Source organism: Heptranchias perlo, unplaced genomic scaffold (genome assembly GCF_035084215.1).
Source record: "Heptranchias perlo isolate sHepPer1 unplaced genomic scaffold, sHepPer1.hap1 HAP1_SCAFFOLD_228, whole genome shotgun sequence".
Lineage (NCBI taxonomy): Eukaryota > Metazoa > Chordata > Chondrichthyes > Hexanchiformes > Hexanchidae > Heptranchias > Heptranchias perlo.
The window spans coordinates 295,703-310,447 of NW_027139242.1; the positions used below are offsets into that span (position 1 = coordinate 295,703).

The 14,745-nt window shown below is 53.1% G+C and overlaps 1 protein-coding gene across 3 annotated transcripts in view; it reads right to left on the reverse strand.

Moving 5' to 3' along the window:
• Positions 1 to 1,255: 1,255 nt before the first annotated feature.
• Positions 1,256 to 14,745, reverse strand: part of dgcr2 (DiGeorge syndrome critical region gene 2) — a 79,827-nt gene continuing 66,337 nt past the window's right edge. For all 3 annotated transcript variants that reach the window (XM_067978119.1, XM_067978117.1, XM_067978118.1), the window contains 2 exons: positions 7,508 to 7,747; positions 1,256 to 2,073 (listed from right to left, as the gene is read on the reverse strand). In XM_067978119.1, coding sequence (XP_067834220.1) covers positions 1,853 to 2,073; positions 7,508 to 7,747 — 461 coding nt within the window. In that variant the 3' untranslated portion in view covers positions 1,256 to 1,852. The remainder of the gene's footprint in view (positions 2,074 to 7,507; positions 7,748 to 14,745) is intronic.

Consider the following 14,745-nt stretch of genomic DNA (forward strand, 5'->3'; position numbering starts at 1 on the left):
TCCCCCCCAGTGACAGACCCAGTGACCCCCTCCCCCCCAGTGACAGACCCAGTGACCCCCTCCCCCCCAGTGACAGACCCAGTGACCCCCTCCCCCCCAGTGACAGACCCAGTGACCCCCTCCCCCCCAGTGACAGACCCAGTGACCCCCTCCCCCCCAGTGACAGACCCAGTGACCCCCTCCCCCCCAGTGACAGACCCAGTGACCCCCTCCCCCCCAGTGACAGACCCAGTGACCCCCCCCCCCAGTGACAGACCCAGTGACCCCCTCCCCCCCCAGTGACAGACCCAGTGACCCCCTCCCCCCCCAGTGACAGACCCAGTGACCCCCTCCCCCCCGTGACAGACCCAGTGACCCCCCTCCCCCCCCAGTGACAGACCCAGTAACCCCCTCCCCCCCCCAGTGACAGACCCAGTAACCCCCTCCCCCCCACAGTGACAGACCCAGTAACCCCCTCCCCCCCCAGTGACAGAGCCTGTAACCCCCTCCCCCAGTGACAGACCCAGTAACCCCCTCCCCCCCCCAGTGACAGACCCTGTAACCCCCTCCCCCCCCCAGTGACAGACCCTGTAACCCCCTCCCCCCCCCAGTGACAGAGCCTGTAACCCCCTCCCCCCCCCCAGTGACAGACCCAGTAACCCCCTCCCCCCACAGTGACAGACCCAGTAACCCCCTCCCCCCAGTGACAGACCCAGTGACCCCCTCCCCCCACAGTGACAGACCCAGTGACCCCCTCCCCCCACAGTGACAGACCCAGTGACCCCCTCCCCCCACAGTGACAGACCCAGTGACCCCCTCCCCCCACAGTGACAGACCCAGTGACCCCCTCCCCCCACAGTGACAGACCCAGTGACCCCCTCCCCCCCCCAGTGACAGAGCCTGTAACCCCCTCCCCCCCGCAGTGACAGAGCCTGTAACCCCCTCCCCCCCGCAGTGACAGAGCCTGTAACCCCCTCCCCCCCGCAGTGACAGAGCCTGTAACCCCCTCCCCCCCGCAGTGACAGAGCCTGTAACCCCCTCCCCCCCGCAGTGACAGAGCCTGTAACCCCCTCCCCCCCGCAGTGACAGAGCCTGTAACCCCCTCCCCCCCGCAGTGACAGAGCCTGTAACCCCCTCCCCCCCGCAGTGACAGAGCCTGTAACCCCCTCCCCCCCGCAGTGACAGAGCCTGTAACCCCCTCCCCCCACCAGTGACAGATCCTGTAAGCCCCTCCTCCCCCCTGTGACAGAGCCTGTAACCCCCCCCTCCCCACCCAGTGACATATACACCCACCCATGCTTCACCCGAGTATTGCTCAGCTCAGAATGCTCTCCGACAGAGTCCAGAGCTGACTTGCTGGCCGCTTGTCACAGTTCAAATGGACAAAGTATGAAAATATCACTCCCAACATTACTGCACTCCAGTGACAGTACTGCATGGCGACAGTGATCGCAGTTCTGTACCTCTAGACATATCACTCAGCTCTTTCCAAGGAGGGACCTCGGCAGTTCCCGGTCTGTGAGCTCTGTGATGTTAGTATATATTCAGCATGCAGAACCACCAACCCCTCAAGTCTGTTCCAGCCCCTCGATTCCAAGAGCCTTGCATTCATATGCAGTCTATAAAAAAAAACACAAAAACCAGCTGCCCATAAGTTTCCTAAAGTCCTACTGTACCCGTCTCCAGGGAAAGGTGCCACATTCCACGATCAATATATACACAAAGAATCAACTCGTTCATCGAAACAGCAAATCTGACTGCTGGAAACCAGAACTAAAGCCTTGTTTAGTCATCTGACTGGTATTTGTCTGTACAGCACTGTGCAAACATCTGCTCCAATTCCAAAAACAATGATAACCCCCTCCCTTTCTATTTATACAACAGTATTTACTGAGGAGTGACTGCTGCGCCTCAGTGCTGTGCTCTCTGAGCATGTCTCATGCGGCACTAGCAAGGTACTGCTGTCTGCTGAGTCCTCCAGCTCCTCTGTCACAGCTGCAAGAGTGAAGTCTCCGGCCTCTGCCTGCTCTCCAACATCACCCTCTGCCGTGGGAAGCTGGCTGCTCGGCTCCATTACCAGCACACGACCTCCATCTAAAAGGTCAAAACACATTTCAGTTCATTTTCTGTATTGAACCAAAAAATGCAGCACGACGGGAATACCAGACTTTACTGAGAGCACAGCTCACAGGCTGCTGTGGATTCCTGCTGCATGCATTTCCCTCACCCCTTCATGGGCTATCAACTGAGTGTCTTTGGCAAATGCCAAGTGATGCAGGATTGGAACAAACCCTGCTGGCAGAAACAAAGAGAGGGGAAACAGGTCAACAGTATGACCTGAAACGCAAACTTAATTTTTTTCTTTGGACGCATGTAACTCACTCCCTGATTATTTCAGATATCCTGTATGTGTGGCGTTTCTGTTCATCATACAATGTTCCTGGATAGAATCCCCACAGAATTCCCCCGAGTCTAATTCCACTCTCCCCCTCACTCCCCGTACCCTTCAATATCACACCCAGTCTAATCCCACTCTCCTGCTCACTCCCCGTACCCTTCAATATCACACCCAGTCTAATCCCACTCTCCTGCTCACTCCCCGTACCCTTTAATATCCCACCCAGTCTAATCCCACTCTCCTGCTCACTCCCCGTACCCTTCAATATCCCACCCAGTCTAATCCCACTCTCCTGCTCACTCCCCGTACTCTTTAATATCACACCCAGTCTAATCCCACTCTCCCCCTCACTCCCCGTACCCTTTAATATCACACCCAGTCTAATCCCACTCTCCTGCTCACTCCCCGTACCCTTTAATATCCCACCCAGTCTAATCCCACTCTCCTGCTCACTCCCCGTCCCCTTTAATATCCCACCCAGTCTAATCCCACTCTCCTGCTCACTCCCCGTACTCTTTAATATCCCACCCAGTCTAATCCCACTCTCCCCCTCACTCCCCGTACCCTTCAATATCCCACCCAGTCTAATCCCACTCTCCTGCTCACTCCCCGTCCCCTTTAATATCCCACCCAGTCTAATCCCACTCTCCCCTCACTCCCCGTACCCTTTAATATCACACCCAGTCTAATCCCACTCTCCTGCTCACTCCCCGTACCCTTTAATATCCCACCCAGTCTAATCCCACTCTCCTGCTCACTCCCCGTACTCTTTAATATCCCACCCAGTCTAATCCCACTCTCCCCCTCACTCCCCGTACCCTTTAATATCCCACCCAGTCTAATCCCACTCTCCTGCTCACTCCCCGTCCCCTTTAATATCCCACCCAGTCTAATCCCACTCTCCCCTCACTCCCCGTACCCTTTAATATCACACCCAGCCTAATCCCACTCTCCTGCTCACTCCCCGTACCCTTTAATATCCCACCCAGTCTAATCCCACTCTCCTGCTCACTCCCCGTCCCCTTTAATATCCCACCCAGTCTAATCCCACTCTCCTGCTCACTCCCCGTACTCTTTAATATCCCACCCAGTCTAATCCCACTCTCCCCCCTCACTCCCCGTACCCTTTAATATCACACCCAGTCTAATCCCACTCTCCTGCTCACTCCCCGTACTCTTTAATATCCCACCCAGTCTAATCCCACTCTCCTGCTCACTCCCCGTACTCTTTAATATCACACCCAGTCTAATCCCACTCTCCCCCTCACTCCCCGTACCCTTTAATATCCCACCCAGTCTAATCCCACTCTCCCCCTCACTCCACGTACCCTTTAATATCCCACCCAGTCTAATCCCACTCTCCCCTCACTCCCCGTACCCTTCAATATCGCACCCAGTCTAATCCCACTCTCCTGCTCACTCCCCGTACCCTTTAATATCCCACCCAGTCTAATCCCACTCTCCCCCTCACTCCCCGTACCCTTCAATATCGCACCCAGTCTAATCCCACTCTCCTGCTCACTCCCCGTACCCTTTAATATCACACCCAGTCTAATCCCACTCTCCCCCTCACTCCCCGTACCCTTTAATATCACACCCAGTCTAATCCCACTCTCCTGCTCACTCCCCGTACCCTTTAATATCACACCCAGTCTAATCCCACTCTCCCCCTCACTCCCCATACCCTTTAATATCACACCCAGTCTAATCCCACTCTCCCCCTCACTCCCCGTACCCTTTAATATCCCACCCAGTCTAATCCCACTCTCCTGCTCACTCCCCGTACCCTTTAATATCACACCCAATCTAATCCCACTCTCCTGCTCACTCCCCGTACCCTTTAATATCCCACCCAGTCTAATCCCACTCTCCTGCTCACTCCCCGTACCCTTTAATATCACACCCAGTCTAATCCCACTCTCCTGCTCACTCCCCGTACCCTTTAATATCCCACCCAGTCTAATCCCACTCTCCTGCTCACTCCCCGTACCCTTCAATATCACACCCAGTCTAATCCCACTCTCCTGCTCACTCCCCGTACCCTTTAATATCCCACCCAGTCCAATCCCACTCTCCTGCTCACTCCCCGTACCCTTTAATATCCCACCCAGTCTAATCCCACTCTCCTGCTCACTCCCCGTACCCTTTAATATCACACCCAGTCTAATCCCACTCTCCTGCTCACTCCCCGTACCCTTTAATATCACACCCAGTCTAATCCCACTCTCCTGCTCACTCCCCGTACCCTTTAATATCACACCCAGTCTAATCCCACTCTCCTGCTCACTCCCCGTACCCTTTAATATCCCACCCAGTCTAATCCCACTCTCCCCCCTCACTCCCCGTACCCTTTAATATCCCACCCAGTCTAATCCCACTCTCCTGCTCACTCCCCGTACCCTTTAATATCCCACCCAGTCTAATCCCACTCTCCCCCCTCACTCCCCGTACCCTTTAATATCACACCCAGTCTAATCCCACTCTCCTGCTCACTCCCCGTACCCTTTAATATTACACCCAGTCTAATCCCACTCTCCTGCTCACTCCCCGTACCCTTTAATATCACACCCAGTCTAATCCCACTCTCCTGCTCACTCCCCGTACCCTTTAATATCCCACCCAGTCTAATCCCACTCTCCCCCCTCACTCCCCGTACCCTTTAATATCACACCCAGTCTAATCCCACTCTCCTGCTCACTCCCCGTACCCTTTAATATCCCACCCAGTCTAATCCCACTCTCCTGCTCAATCCCCATTCTCTTTAATATCCCACCCAGTCTAATCCCACTCTCCCCGTACCCTTTAATATCCCACCCAGTCTAATCCCACTCTCCCCGTACCCTTTAATATCACACCCAATCTAATCCCACTCTCCTGCTCACTCCCCGTACCCTTTAATATCACACCCAGTCTAATCCCACTCTCCTGCTCACTCCCCGTACCCTTTAATATCACACCCAGTCTAATCCCACTCTCCTGCTCACTCCCCGTACCCTTTAATATCACACCCAGTCTAATCCCACTCTCCTGCTCACTCCCCGTACCCTTTAATATCCCACCCAGTCTAATCCCACTCTCCCCCCTCACTCCCCGTACCCTTTAATATCACACCCAGTCTAATCCCACTCTCCTGCTCACTCCCCGTACCCTTTAATATCCCACCCAGTCTAATCCCACTCTCCCCCTCACTCCCCGTACCCTTTAATATCCCACCCAGTCTAATCCCACTCTCCCCCCTCACTCCCCGTACCCTTTAATATCCCACCCAGTCTAATCCCACTCTCCCCTCACTCCCCGTACCCTTCAATATCGCACCCAGTCTAATCCCCCTCTCCCCCCTCACTCCCCGTACCCTTCAATATCACACCCAGTCTAATCCCACTCTCCTGCTCACTCCCCGTACCCTTTAATATCCCACCCAGTCTAATCCCACTCTCCCCCTCACTCCCCGTACCCTTCAATATCGCACCCAGTCTAATCCCACTCTCCTGCTCACTCCCCGTACCCTTTAATATCCCACCCAGTCTAATCCCACTCTCCCCCTCACTCCCCGTACCCTTCAATATCGCACCCAGTCTAATCCCCCTCTCCTGCTCACTCCCCGTACCCTTTAATATCCCACCCAGTCTAATCCCACTCTCCCCCCTCACTCCCCATACCCTTTAATATCACACCCAGTCTAATCCCACTCTCCTGCTCACTCCCCGTCCCCTTTAATATCACACCCAGTCTAATCCCACTCTCCTGCTCACTCCCCATACCCTTCAATATCCCACCCAGTCTAATCCCACTCTCCCCCTCACTCCCCGTACCCTTTAATATCACACCCAGTCTAATCCCACTCTCCCCCTCACTCCCCGTACCCTTTAATATCCCACCCAGTCTAATCCCACTCTCCTGCTCACTCCCCGTACCCTTTAATATCCCACCCAGTCTAATCCCACTCTCCTGCTCAATCCCCATTCTCTTTAATATCCCACCCAGTCTAATCCCACTCTCCCCGTACCCTTTAATATCACACCCAGTCTAATCCCACTCTCCTGCTCACTCCCCGTACCCTTTAATATCACACCCAGTCTAATCCCACTCTCCTGCTCACTCCCCGTCCCCTTTAATATCACACCCAGTCTAATCCCACTCTCCTGCTCACTCCCCGTACCCTTTAATATCACACCCAGTCTAATCCCACTCTCCTGCTCACTCCCCGTACCCTTTAATATCACACCCAGTCTAATCCCACTCTCCTGCTCACTCCCCGTACCCTTTAATATCACACCCAGTCTAATCCCACTCTCCTGCTCACTCCCCGTACCCTTTAATATCACACCCAGTCTAATCCCACTCTCCTGCTCACTCCCCGTACCCTTTAATATCACACCCAGTCTAATCCCACTCTCCTGCTCACTCCCCGTACCCTTTAATATCACACCCAGTCTAATCCCACTCTCCTGCTCACTCCCCGTACCCTTTAATATCACACCCAGTCTAATCCCACTCTCCCCCTCACTCCCCGTACCCTTTAATATCACACCCAGTCTAATCCCACTCTCCTGCTCACTCCCCGTACCCTTTAATATCCCACCCAGTCTAATCCCACTCTCCTGCTCACTCCCCGTACTCTTTAATATCACACCCAGTCTAATCCCACTCTCCTGCTCACTCCCCGTACCCTTTAATATCACACCCAGTCTAATCCCACTCTCCTGCTCACTCCCCGTACCCTTTAATATCACACCCAGTCTAATCCCACTCTCCTGCTCACTCCCCGTACCCTTTAATATCACACCCAGTCTAATCCCACTCTCCTGCTCACTCACCGTACCCTTTAATATCACACCCAGTCTAATCCCACTCTCCTGCTCACTCCCCGTACCCTTTAATATCACACCCAGTCTAATCCCACTCTCCTGCTCACTCACCGTACTCTTTAATATCTCACCATCCCTTCCCTATCTAACGGTCCCATTTTCCCCTCTCCATCCCATCCCTAACTTTGGGTCTCATTAACCTCTCTTGCCATTCTTTACAGATCATGTGACTATAATACTGGGACTCCAACTACAAGCCCTCACAGTTGTAAATATTGGGCTGAGACTCTATAGAGACAGGTTGAGTAGAAATTAGACGCACCTGGGCTGACACAAAGCATGCTGTCTGGATTGATGGACGCTTCATATGGAGGTGGTGGGTCGTCAGGATGCTGTATGTCTGGGTATTTATAAGCTGTGTATGGAGGTGGGGGATCATGGAAGTGGAATGCTCCTCCCTCACCATCGTCAGAAAGATGTAGAGGAGTTAGGCCTGACCCCAGACTGTCTGGGCCATAGTCGAAGCCTGGCATTCTACTTCGAGCCAGGTTAAAGTGATGCACTGTGAAAATAAAACCAGAGAATCAACTACAAGCACCAGACCAGGCTCTGTCAGCACAGCCCACAGGTAGAAACGTGGGCAGACAATACTTTGTTAACAACTGAACTCAATAAACCTTTCACTTCACTCTGCTCAATGCTTCTTCCTTTCAGCTGAGAGTCAGGTGAATGTTTAGGAGACAGCTCTGCCTCCCCTCATCATTAGGGCAATCTGTATTGATTAGAGAGCCGTTTCACTCACACTGAGTATGAAATATTAACTTCACTTATCCTTGCTTGGCATGAGAAGTACAAAAACAGAAAGAAGCCTGGTGGGGCACAGTGAGGAACCAGAGACATATCGAAAATGGCTGGAAGCAAGAGGCAGGAGCTGACTCTTCTGTGAGTGTAGAAAGAAATAGGTGGCAGAGGTGGGGAGTTTTAAAATGTTGGGAGCGAGAAATCATTAAGATCAGGAGGGAGTCTCAGAGAATGGGGCTGAGGTGGTAGAAGGCTACAATGGTTGAGCGAAGGGATGGTGATGCATAAAAAGCTAGAGTGGGAGTACTAAAGGGAACAGGAGCGGACACGGTGCTGGAGGAGGACTGAGTGGGTGAGGCTGTGTAGTTGAGGATGAGTATTTTAAATATAACATGTTGGGGACACAGAGGCATGGCTGTGTGGGTGGGACAGGAGCTGAGCTTTCAACAAGCTGGAGTTTATGGAGTGAAGAGGATTGCAGGTCAACTAGGAGGACTTTAGAGAAATCAAATCTTGTGGTGACAAACATATGGATAAGGGTTTTGGCAGCAGTGGGGTAAAGTGGGAGCAGTGACAATCAATCCTGCAGAAATGAAAGGAAGCAATCTTGGTGACGGATAGGATGCGGGGTTTGAGACTCAATTCTGGGACAAATAAGACACCAAGGTTTCACGCTGCCCAAGTGTATGGCCAGAGGTCGAGGTCGAGCTGGGTGTCATCGGAGGGGACCAAGTGTAGGATCCGTGGGGAATTCTGTGCAAGGATGGAAGGAAGAGCCCATTACTTCTATCTCTGTCTCTCTTGGGCCCTTCGCTCCTGTCCCTCCCATCACCTGCCATACCACCTTTCATTTCTCCCCCTATCAGGTACTTTGCCCCCACGATCCCTCCAGCAACATATTATCCCTCTACCTTTCTACTCTCCTGCTGCCACCCCAGGATTGAATCACTCTGGCATAAGCCCACAGCTATCCGACATGCCTCACTGCGTTCTTTAAGGCACCTGTCGTTGCCTCCTTACGGCAGCAACCCTAAGCTTCTTCGACAGCACCTCCCAAACCCGCGACCTCTACCACCTAGAAGGACAAGGGCAGCAGGCGCATGGAAACAACACCACCTGCACGTTCCCCTCCAAGTCACACACCATCCCGACTTGGAAATATATCGCCGTTCCTTCATTGTCGCTGGGTCAAAATCCTGGAACTCCCTTCCTAACAGCACTGTGGGAGAACCGTCACCACACGGACTGCAGCGGTTCAAGAAGGCGGCTCACCACCACCTTCTCGAGGGCAATTAGGGATGGGCAATAAATGCCGGCCTTGACAGCGACGCCCACATCCCATGAACGAATAAAAAAAAACTGCCCCATCCTGCTCTCTCTCCAACCACCCTGCCCAGTGTGCCTGCTGTGGGCTAACTTCACCAGCCTCCTTCCTGTCCCACTTATTAGACTCTGCTAGCAAAACAATCATTGCCCCTCCATGATCTTATTGCAGATGATTGCACTGACATCCTAGATTTGACTGAAACTTGCCCCATGGATGGCGACACCTTGCCCTTACTGAAGCCTCCTTGCCAGGATATGCCTTCCATCACCTGCCCTGCCCAGACTGCCACTGCAGTCTGACCCTTAATACCAGGTCACACCTTCCTCTCCCTCTCAGGCACCTACTCCTCCTTTGAGAGCCTCTTTCAGTTCCACCCCTTCACTTCTTCTTAAAAACCTCTTTCTCTTGCACTCTTCCCAAGGCTCGCTCCGAGTTTCTTTCCAAGATATCCTCCCTCCTTTTCTCCCTCAGCCCCTGCACTGAACAACCTCATCCTCGGTGATTTCAATCTTCATCTCAGCTCCCTTTTTCCACTCACTTCTGAATTCAGTGCCTTAACCCCCTCCTCCATATAAACTCTCCAACCCATATCCATGGCCATCCCCTCAGCCTCGCCATCTCCACTGGCCTCTCTACTCCTTTGGTCTCAATACTGACATTTCCAACCACTTCCTGCTATTCTTCACCATCCCGTCCTCCTTCATTGTTGGGACTGCCCTTGCTTGGTTCCACTCTTGCCCAGTTATTGCCAGAATATCTCCGGCTCACCAAGGATCATCCTAGGCTCCCTCCTCATTCTCATCTACACACTACTCCTTGGCGACATCATCCGGTGATGTAGTGTCAGCTTCCATATCCACGCTGGCAACACCCAACTCTACCCCTCCACCACCCAACTCTACCCCTCCACCACCCAACTCTACCCCTCCACCACCCAACTCTACCCCTCCACCACCCAACTCTCAAACCCCTCCACCACCCAACTCTCAAACCCCTCCACCACCCAACTCTCAAACCCCTCCACCACCCAACTCTCAAACCCCTCCACCACCCAACTCTCAAACCCCTCCACCACCCAACTCTCAAACCCCTCCACCACCCAACTCTCAAACCCCTCCACCACCCAACTCTCAAACCCCTCCACCACCCAACTCTCAAACCCCTCCACCACCCAACTCTCAAACCCCTCCACCACCCAACTCTCAAACCCCTCCACCACCCAACTCTCAAACCCCTCCACCACCCAACTCTCAAACCCCTCCACCACCCAACTCTCAAACCCCTCCACCACCCAACTCTACCCCTCCACTACCCCTCCCAACCCCTCCACCACCCAACTCTACCCCTCCACCACCCCTCTCAAACCCCTCCCTACCCCTCCACCACCCAACTCTACCCCTCCACCACCCCTCCCAACCCCTCCACCACCCAACTCTACCCCTCCACTACCCCTCTCAAACCCCTCCACCACCCCAACTCTACCCCTCCACCACCCCTCTCAAACCCTCCACCACCCCAACTCTACCCCTCCACCACCCCTCTCAAACCCTCCACCACCCCAACTCTACCCCTCCACCACCCCTCTCAAACCCTCCACCACCCCAACTCTACCCCTCCACTACCCCTCTCAAACCCTCCACCACCCCTCTCAAACCCCTCCACCACCCCAACTCAACCCCTCCACCACTCCTCCCAACCCCTCCACCACCCCTCCCCACCACCCCTCGTCAGACTGCTTGTCCGACATCCAGTCCTGGATGAGCCACAATTTCTTCCAGTTAAAAATCAGGAAAACTGAAGCCAATGTATTTGGCCCCTGCCACAAACACCATCAGCTGAATCAGGCTCATTGCAAGCTCGCTGTCCTATTTGACCCTGAACAGATGTCCAGCTCCATATCCTCTCCACCACTAAGATGACCTACTCCCACCTCAATAATATCACCCACAACCATCACAGGCTCTGCCAATCTGCAGGTTAAACCCTCACAATGCAATTGTCATCTCCAGACTGGATTCCTTCAATCCACTCCTGGCTGGCCTCCCACCCTCCGGAAACTAGCTCATCCAAAACTCTGCTGCCCATATCCTATCCTACACCAAGTGCCGTTCACCCATCACACCCATCCCTCTTGTCCTGCTTTGGCTCCCAGTCCCACACCGCCTCAGATTGCAAATTCTCATGCTCATGTTTAAATTCTTTCATGGCCTCGCGCCTTTCTCTCTAACCTCCTCCAGCCCGACAACCACCTCCCCCTCCCCCTCCCCAGAAAACTCTGTTCCCCTGACTCCGGCATTGTGCATCTCTCTCTCCGTTCATCCCATCATTGGTGGCTATGCCTTCAGCCAGCTGGGCCCCACATTCTGGAATTCCCACCCTAAAGTCCCCCCCCTCTCTCCTCCCATAAGACCCTCTGTAAAAGCTACCTCTTTGACCAAACATTTGGTCACCCTCCGAATATCTCCTTCATTGGATCAGTGTCCATATTTTGAATACAACTCTGTGAAGTCAAAATCAATTAATTAAATAAAATCTGGAATTAAAATACCAGTATCAGTAATGGTGGCCATGAAACTACTGGATTGTCGTAAAAACCCATCTGGTTCACAAATGTCCTTTAGGGAAGGAAACCTGCCGTCCTTACCCGGTCTGGCCTATATGTGACTCCAGACCCACAGCAATGTGATTGATTCTTAATCGCCCTCTGAAATGGCCGAGCAAGCCACTCAGTTGTAAAATCTTGCTAAAAAAGTCACAATAAGAATAAAACCCGATGGACCACCCGGCATCGGACCACTACGCACCGGACACGACAAAGACAAACCAAGCCCAGTCGACCCTGCAAAGTCCTCCTCACTAGCATCTGGGGACTTGTGCCAAAATTGGGAGAGCTGTCCCATAGACTAGTCAAGCAACAGCCTGACATAGCCATACTCACAGAATCATACCTTTCAGCCAACATCCCAGACTCTTGCGTCACCATCCCTGGGTATGTCCTGTCCCACCGGAAGGACAGACCCACCAGAGGTGGCGGTACAGTGATATACAGTCAGGAGGGAGTGGCCTTGGGAGTCCTCAACATTGACTCGGGACCCCATGAAATCTCATGGCATCAGGTCAAACATGGGCAAGGAAACCTCCTGCTGATTACCATCTACCGCCCTCCCTCAGCTGATGAATCAGTCCTCCTCCATGTTGAGCACCACTTGGAGGAAGCACTGAGGGTAGCAAGGGCACAGAATGTACTCTGGGTGGGGGACTTCAACATCCATCACCAAGAGTGGCTCGGTAGCACCACTACTGACCGAGCTGGCAGAGTCCTGAAGGACATAGCTGCAAGACTGGGCCTGCCGCAGGTGGTGAGTGAACCAACACAAGGGAAAAAACTTACTTGACCTCGTCCTCACCAATCTACCTGTCGCAAATGCATCTGTCCATGACAGTATTGGTAGGAGTGACCACAGCACAGTCCTCGTGGAGACGAAGTCCCGTCTTCGCACTGAGGACACCATCCAACGTGTTGTGTGGCACTACCACCATGCTAAATGGGATAGAATCAGAACAGATCTAGCAGCTCAAAACTGGGCATCCATGAGGCACTGTGGGCCATCAGCAGCAGCAGAATTGTATTCCAGCACAATCTGTAGCCTCATGGTGCCCGGCATAATCCTCACTCTACCATTACCAACAAGCCAGGGGATCGACCCTGGTTCAATGAGGAGTGTAGAAGAGCATGCCAGGAGCAGCACCAGGCGTACCTAAAAATGAGGCGCCAACCTGGTGAAGCTACAACCCAGGACTACATGCATGCTAAACAGCGGAAGCAACATGCTACAGACAGAGCTAAGCGACTCCACAACCAACGGATCAGATCAAAGCTCTGCAGTCCTGCCACATCCAGTCGTGAATGGTGGTGGACAATTAAACAACTAACGGGAGGAGGAGGCACTGCAAACATCCCCATCCTCAATGATGGCGGAGTCCAGCACGTGAGTGCAAAAGACAAGGCTGAAGGGTTTGCAACCATCTTCAGCCAGAAGTGCCAAGTAGATGATCCATCTCGACCTCCTCCCGATATCCCGACCATCACAGAAGCCAGTCTTCAGCCAATTCAATTCACCCCATGTGACATCAAGAAACGGCTGAGTGCACTGGATACAGCAAAGGCAATGGGCCCCGACAACATCCCGGCTGTAGTGCTGAAGACTTGAGCTCCAGAACAGCTACAACACTGGCATCCACCCAACAATGTGGAAAATTACCCAGGTATGTCCTGTCCACAAAAAGCAGGACAAATCCAATCCGGCCAATTACCGCCCCATCAGTCTACTCTCAATCATCAGCAAAGTGATGGAAGGTGTCGTTGACAGTGCTATCAAGCGGCACTTACTCACCAATAACCTGCTCACCGATGCTCAGTTTGGGTTCCGCCAGGACCACTCTGCTCCAGATGTCATTACAGCCTTGGTCCAAACATGGACAATAGAGCTGAATTCCAGAGGTGAGGTGAGAGCGACTGCCCTTGACATCAAGGCAGCATTTGACCAAGTGTGGCACCAAGGAGCCCTCGTAAAATTGAAGTCAATGGGAATCAGAGGGAAAACTCTCCAGTGGCTGGAGTCATACCTAGCACAAAGGAAGATGGTAGTGGTTGTTGGAGGCCAATCATCTCAGCCCCAGGACATTGCTGCAGGAGTTCCTCAGGGCAGTGTCCTGGGCCCAACCATCTTCAGCTGCTTCATCAACGACCTTCAGTCCATCATAAGCTCAGAAATGGGGATGTTTGCTGATGATTGCAGTGTTCAATTCCATTCACAACCCCTCAGATAATGAAGCAGTCCGAGCCTGTATGCAGCAAGACCTGGACAACATCCAGGCTTGGGCTCATAAGTGGCAAGTAACATTCGCGCCAGACAAGTGCCAGGCAATGACCATCTCCAACAAGAGAGAGTCTAACCACCTCCCCTTGACATTCAACGGCATTACCATCGCCGAATCCCCCACCATCAACATCCTGGGGGTCACCATTGACCAGAAACTTAACTGGACCAGCCATATAAATACTGTGGCTACGAGAGCAGGTCAGAGGCTGGGTATTCTGCAGCGAGTGACTCACCTCCTGACTCCCCAAAGCCTTTCCACCATCGACAAGGCACAAGTCAGGAGTGCGATGGAATACTCTCCACTTGCCTGGATGATTGCAGCTCCAACAACACTCAACAAGCTCGACACCATCCAGGACAAAGCAGCCCGCTTGATTGGCACCCCATCCACCACCCTAAACATTCACTCCCTTCATCACCGGCGCATTGTGGCTGCAGTGTGTATCATCCACAGGATGCACTACAGCAACTCGCCAAGGCTTCTTCGACAGCACCTCCCAAACCCGCAACCTCTACCACCTAGAAGGACAAGAGCAGCAGGTACATGGG